Here is a 6214-nt window from a genome sequence, read left to right as displayed (position 1 = left end):
CATTTAATATAAAATCTATTACCCATTAACTTTGTTATATCACTAATAAGCTTCCATTTATTAAATGTAACTTGATCAGTTTCTTGTTTAAAAACTTCTTGACTCATTTTCCTATCAATCTGAGGAAAATTTTTCTCTAAATAATCAAAATCACTAGCGTATGTTTTATTTTCATCTTCCAATACTTTAATACGTTCATTACTTTGATCAATACGTAAATTAAGCTTATTCAAAAAATTGTTAATATTATTAATTTCAGATTTATATAAATCAGGTTGATTAACTCTCATTTCATTTATACCAGCAATAATACCATTAATAAGAGTCTGCATAATACGTTGCTCATTTTTAGAAACATAAATAGCATTAGAAAGAGCATTCAAACCAGCATTATACATACGATCACGAGCATTCATAGTTTTATAACTCTTTTCAATTTCTTCATTCATTTTTCCAATTGTTCCATATACATTATTAATATCATTACCATATTGACCAAGTAATTTCTCAAATTCAGGTATACGAGAAACAACTGGTCTCATATCATTAAGTATAGTAGTCATCTCTTCAAGTAATCTTTCAGAATAACCAAAACGATGTCGAAGAAATATATTATAAGACCTCAAATCTTCTTTAGTAACAAACTGTTGTTGATTACGTTTTAAATCAATATTCTCCTTTTCAAGTGCTTCAATACGTCTCTGATTTTCTCTAACCATCCGATTAATTTCTTGACGTTGAAGACCTCCAGCTTTTATTTGCTCTTTAATATTTTTATTCTCCCGTTTAAGATATTTAATCTTTTTATCAATTTCATGACTATAATCATCATATGTAATAATATTAGGAATATATTGATCATATCTCTCTCTACGTTGATTCCAAATAGGATTTGTATTAAAATAAGGATCATATAACAATTTACCGGCTTCAACTTTATCTTCTCCAGTTTCAACTAATTTACCATCTTCAATTTTATAACGACTACCTTCAAGCAATTTATTAATCATATCATTAACACCTTGTTGATCGAGTTTATTTTGTAATCTATAATCAAGATATTCTTGTAAAGTATTTAATATCCGCATTTTTCCAGTACGAGGATCATATATTTTCATGGGTTCCCAATTATTCTCGTTATATTGTTTTTGAGGTTCCTCTTTCTTTTCCTCTTCTTTATTATCTCCACCACTACCAGCAAGAGGAGTATAAGGAACATATGGTCTACCACCAAATCTATAAAATTGTACTTCATTATCTATAGGCTGTCTAGCAGTTTTAAATTCAGTAGCATAACCACTCCAATTTGTATGAAATTCATCACCTTCATAATTATAAAAATCACGATAACGTCTTTTATAACTTTTAAATTGTTTACGATTAAACCGATTCCATCTCGGTTGTCTAACATCAAACCAACGTCTCATTAAAAATAAGTAGATTAAAGATTAGGATTTGATTCAGGCATACCATTATTAGGTAATACAACTCCACCATTAGTATAAGATTGATCAGCTGCATTATATACTGTATCAGGATTGATAGAAGGCTTACTAGCATTATCACCACCACCAACTACAACATAACCAGAAGCATCAGAACTAGAAGGAACAACTAATCCCATATTATTTTTAGCATAACCAATAAAACCAGCATATGGTCTAAATATTTCAGCATTTGGAGTAAGAACCTTTCTTAATCCTCTCAATGTAACATCAAATTGCCAATGAATAGTTAAAGTACAAGCATTTGCAGCAGCAACATTTTGAGGAGCTTTAAGTGAAATAAGTAATTGAGGATTCCATGCACTATACATATTATCTTGAGATAATACTTGTTTTGTATTTGTTGTTGGTAAATACATTGATTTTTCCATCATTGATGCAGCATCTAATTGTCTAATAACACCCCATCTACTTCCATAATACAATGTTTTTTCATTTGCAGATGAATAACTTGATACAACACCATAATCAGGTACTCCAAAATATTTAGTACCAGAAATATCAACTACTTTAATTTTAACACCATTTCTATCCCATGCAGTACAAATAGAAGGGAAAGTAGCACTATTCAATAAACCATTACCAATAAATGTCATTTCAAGTGATGCTCTAACAGCATTAACTTTATATTGATCATACATTCCCATATAATTTTCAAAATATTGAGTACTTGTTAAAATAGCATTTACATTTCTAATTAAAGTACCTTCACTTCCATTAGCAGGTACATTAATAGTTACATCTTCTTGTGTAGAGATTACTACATTAGTAGAATCTCTTTGTTGCATTGCACTTGCAAAATTACCAAATGCTTGTCTTCGGAGAGTACTTCTCCTTCCTCTTCTTCTCATAGTACGTCTACCTCTCATTCTTCTTGGCATAACTAAATGAAAATAACAGTTCAATTAATTACCAGTTAATAAAGGAATCGTCTTACCAGATACTGAATCAATTTTAGTAATATAAGTAGTAGAAGCAGAATTAGCCGAAACATAACTAGCAGCATAATACTCATCAGAATTTGTCCTACCAATATTAAGAGCTCCAACATTATAAGCAAACTTAGCTGTACCAGTAAGTTTATCACTATTAAGATTAACTCCAACAATAACACTATAATTATTAACGTTATTAGAACCAACTTCATTAATAAAACTATTAGCATCAAAAGCGTGATTTTTATCAACTGCGGCCATCGAATATACACGAATTGCATTATTAACATTACCAAATGCAATAGCATATAAATATTTATTAGAACTTATACTACTAGTACCGAGTACAGCAGTCCAGGTACTATCTTTTGAACGTATGAATATATCAAAAGAACCGTTTTGAGTAGTATAATGACCTTTACCAGTAAGAGGAATCTGTTCATTATAATTAGTAGTACCATCACTAATACTCCATCTTAAGAATGAATACGTTTCAACTATTTCATTCCTAGTTGTTCGTAATTGCTTAAAACGAACAGTAATATATCCCATTACCTTAAGAAGATAACTATCATCGATATTCAAGGTAGCATTAGCAACAATGTCATTTAAATAAGCAGTCCATTTAGCATTATCAATAAAAGGCAAAACAGTACCACGATATGAAGTTATTTCAATTCTAGTAGTAGCTTTAAGAATAGCATATAACGCATTAGGTGCCTGTTCAGTAGGAGCAGCACCTTTTTGTAATGTACTAACATCAGTATATTTTACACTAGAACTAGAATTCCATTCTAATTGACTATCATCAAAATATTGTAATACACTTAACAATCTAGTATCAGATTTATCACTTTCGGTATTATTTTTAACTCCTGGTATACTAGCTCTAGCACCATATAAAATAGTAGGTATAAAACGTCCATTTTGTATCTCTGGTTTAAATTCATATAACTTACCACTCAAAATAGTAGGAATTGTCATCATTTTTTCACTACTACTAACACCTTGAATATCTAATGATAAATGCATTGGTGCACCTGGCATTTTAGATTGATAAATATAAGAAGAATAAGAAGCGAACTCTTCATAACTAGGTTCAGAATATACAGCATTATTATCAGTATTATTTTGATAAAATCCACTTGGAATAGTTCTTTTAGCAGCCATTCCATAAATACATGGAAATGTTACTTCTTGAGTAGCAATAGGACCATTTTCACCACTAGGTTTAACAATTTTCTTACCAATAGCATAATTTGTATTCAAATAAGTCAACAAATCATTAGACTTATCAGCTTCAGTCAAATCACCAGCAGTAATCTTTGTAATTAATTGATCATAACTAACAGCAGTAAAACTCGTACCAGAATCAGTACTAACTCTATAAGCATATTCCTTATTAAAAACGGCATTAAAATCAATTTTAGTGGATACTCCTTTAGCAACATCACCACATATATGTACATCCATAATTTTAAATTGATCAAAACAATCACATAATTCTCTAAATATAATACTTTTATTCAATAATCCAAGTGAACCTATTGTATGTACATCAACACCTAAACCGTTAGCATTATTCATAACAACTCGACCAGTCCAAGAATCACTCACTGGAATTGTAGCAGTTAATTCTTGTTGTGTACTCCTTTTAACAACATCAATATTCTTTTTAGGTTTTAAAGCATCACGTCCACTCGTGGAATTAGCAGCGGATCTCATCTAAATGAATAATAAGTTAAGATGCAAGAACTCTATGACATCTCAGACATATCCAATTTATTAAAAGAAACAAATAACAAAACTTTTGATATAATAGCACAAAAAAATAAATATACTTTATACAATTTTCCTTCTTCACCTAATTTACAACAAAAAACAATTACTTATACATCAAACGGTATTAAAGATTTAGTACCAGATGACGGTTATGAAGGAATATCACAAGCTAAAATTAACATTATTGTACCACAACAATCACTACAAGAAAAAACAGTTACTTACACAACAAGAGGAACACAAACACTAATACCAGATACAAATTATGATGGAATATCTAAAGCAACAATTAATATAAATGTACCACAACCAATATTTAATGAAATAATAGCAAATATATCAGAAAATGGAACATATAATTACACTCCAAGTCCTTTAACAGATGGTATTTCTAAAGTAACAGTAAATGTAAATGTTTTACAATATTTCATAGATAAATTAAATTGTTATTACTTAAACACTTCACATATACAAAATTTAAGAGATTTATCAACAATTATTGTGTATGGACCAACAACAGAAAGTGATATCAATTGGACAAACAGATGGGGAAGATTTATAGGATATTCAGACACTGCATCAATCACTTTATCTTCTTCATGGCCTTTCTTAATAATGTGGAAAGGATCAGACAATGAAGCATACATTCAATTACAACGTTCAACATCAATTCCAATACGTAACGGAGTACTTACATGGGTACATGTCTTAGAAGAAGACACATCAACAGTTATTTTACGTTGTATGGACTCAACAAAAAATGACAGAGCTTTATTTGTTTCATATGTAGAAGAATTCTCAGAACCAAGAGACTTTATAGACTTATACTTCTTTTATCCTACAATATTTAAATAACTCTTTAATCTTTTTAATTTCATTTTAATGGAAGAAATATATAACGTCACAGCCTTATCAAAAGAAATCACCGATGCAGGACAAACTTATTTTGATATAATAAGTGAAAAAACAACATATAGACTAGAAAATTTCCCCCCTACAGATACATCAATCAGAAAAATAGACACTTTCACTTTCACTGATAGATACGGAGACAACCCAGTAACAGAAACAATATTATTTTCTCAGATAGCTCAACACAGATATTTCGTAGACGATACTCCAACAGCAGATAATCTAAAATCGAACGCCTATATAACACCAGGTGGAACATATTGCATGTTAATACATAATAATTCAACAAGTTCACTATCAATTCCACCACCAACAGACGCTCCGGGAACAGATCAATTAATAATCCGCCTTGACAACAACACGACAACAGTACCAATTACTTCAAGAAAAACTTCAACTTCAGTAGTTTCTCAACCACCGGTAGCAGGAGGAGGAGATACTTTAATAATAATACCACCAACAAACAGAACAAACGTTCATTTTATGAATACTCCTCCTCAAGAAAACATGAAAATAAGATTAGGTTGCAGTATAGGAGATATAACCTCGACATACAGCTTATTCTCTTTTAGCATTCAAATGTTTGACTTATCAACGCTTCTTTCAAAAACTTCTTAATTTAATTTCTTTGTGAAAATTTAAGGTTGTCAGTTGTCAGGAAAATAAGAGTGAAATAACAACCGAAGGGAAGTGCATGTAACGATTTCCTGATAACTGATAACATTAAATCAAGCAAAGGAATTTTATGTTATTCATCCCATAACAGTCAGTGGGTGTGCCAATATTAAGTCTATTATGACTCTGACACCCCAAAAAATATATATATATATATTTACTGACTATATATTTTTATTATATTTTATTATATTTTTATTATAATTTTACTATAATTTTGGTCAGTGAGTCAGATGACTTTTCATTTTAGGATTTTTAGATTTTGTGCTGACTAATTTTTAGATTTTTGTGATATTCATCCCATAATTCATTGAGTTTTAACCACGTATTGATTACGTCATTTGAGTTTTATTTAACCTCATTGATGTGTTACCACGTCATTCGATTCTATTTTTATAAATCTGA

At 29.9% G+C, this 6214-nt stretch overlaps 4 protein-coding genes across 4 annotated transcripts in view, besides 1 other annotated feature; 2 read left to right on the top strand and 2 right to left on the bottom strand.

Moving 5' to 3' along the window:
• EDI_232610 (uncharacterized protein) overlaps positions 1-2386 on the bottom strand; it is a gene marked incomplete at both ends in the record, with an annotated part of 3116 nt that extends 730 nt beyond the window's left edge. Inside the window, 2 exons of the mRNA XM_001733445.1 lie at positions 1-1258; positions 1471-2386. The exon at positions 1-1258 is cut by the window's left edge and continues 730 nt beyond it. Of these exons, the coding sequence (XP_001733497.1) occupies positions 1-1258; positions 1471-2386 (2174 nt within the window). The remainder of the gene's footprint in view (positions 1259-1470) is intronic.
• A 24-nt stretch (positions 2387-2410) lies between these two features.
• EDI_232600 (uncharacterized protein) lies at positions 2411-4027 on the bottom strand (the record flags this gene model as incomplete). Its single annotated transcript, XM_001740085.1, has 1 exon — positions 2411-4027. One exon carries the CDS (start codon positions 4025-4027, stop codon positions 2411-2413), a length of 1617 nt encoding a protein of 538 aa, XP_001740137.1.
• A 159-nt stretch (positions 4028-4186) lies between these two features.
• On the top strand, positions 4187-5042 carry EDI_232590 (uncharacterized protein; the record flags this gene model as incomplete). The annotated part of the gene is made up of 2 exons (XM_001740084.1): positions 4187-4951; positions 5034-5042. 2 exons carry the CDS (start codon positions 4187-4189, stop codon positions 5040-5042), a joined length of 774 nt encoding a protein of 257 aa, XP_001740136.1.
• Positions 5043-5104: 62 nt separating this feature from the next.
• On the top strand, positions 5105-5752 carry EDI_232580 (uncharacterized protein; the record flags this gene model as incomplete). Its single annotated transcript, XM_001740083.1, has 1 exon — positions 5105-5752. One exon carries the CDS (start codon positions 5105-5107, stop codon positions 5750-5752), a length of 648 nt encoding a protein of 215 aa, XP_001740135.1.
• Positions 5753-5945: 193 nt separating this feature from the next.
• Positions 5946-6028: a sequence feature (AT_rich).
• The last annotated feature ends 186 nt before the right edge of the window (positions 6029-6214 follow it).

This window comes from Entamoeba dispar, genomic scaffold, assembly GCF_000209125.1.
Source record: "Entamoeba dispar SAW760 scf_1105229462711 genomic scaffold, whole genome shotgun sequence".
NCBI classification, from domain to species: domain Eukaryota; phylum Evosea; order Mastigamoebida; family Endamoebidae; genus Entamoeba; species Entamoeba dispar.
Note: the sequence above shows the minus strand (reverse complement) of the source record. Positions and strands in the feature narration are given on the sequence as shown.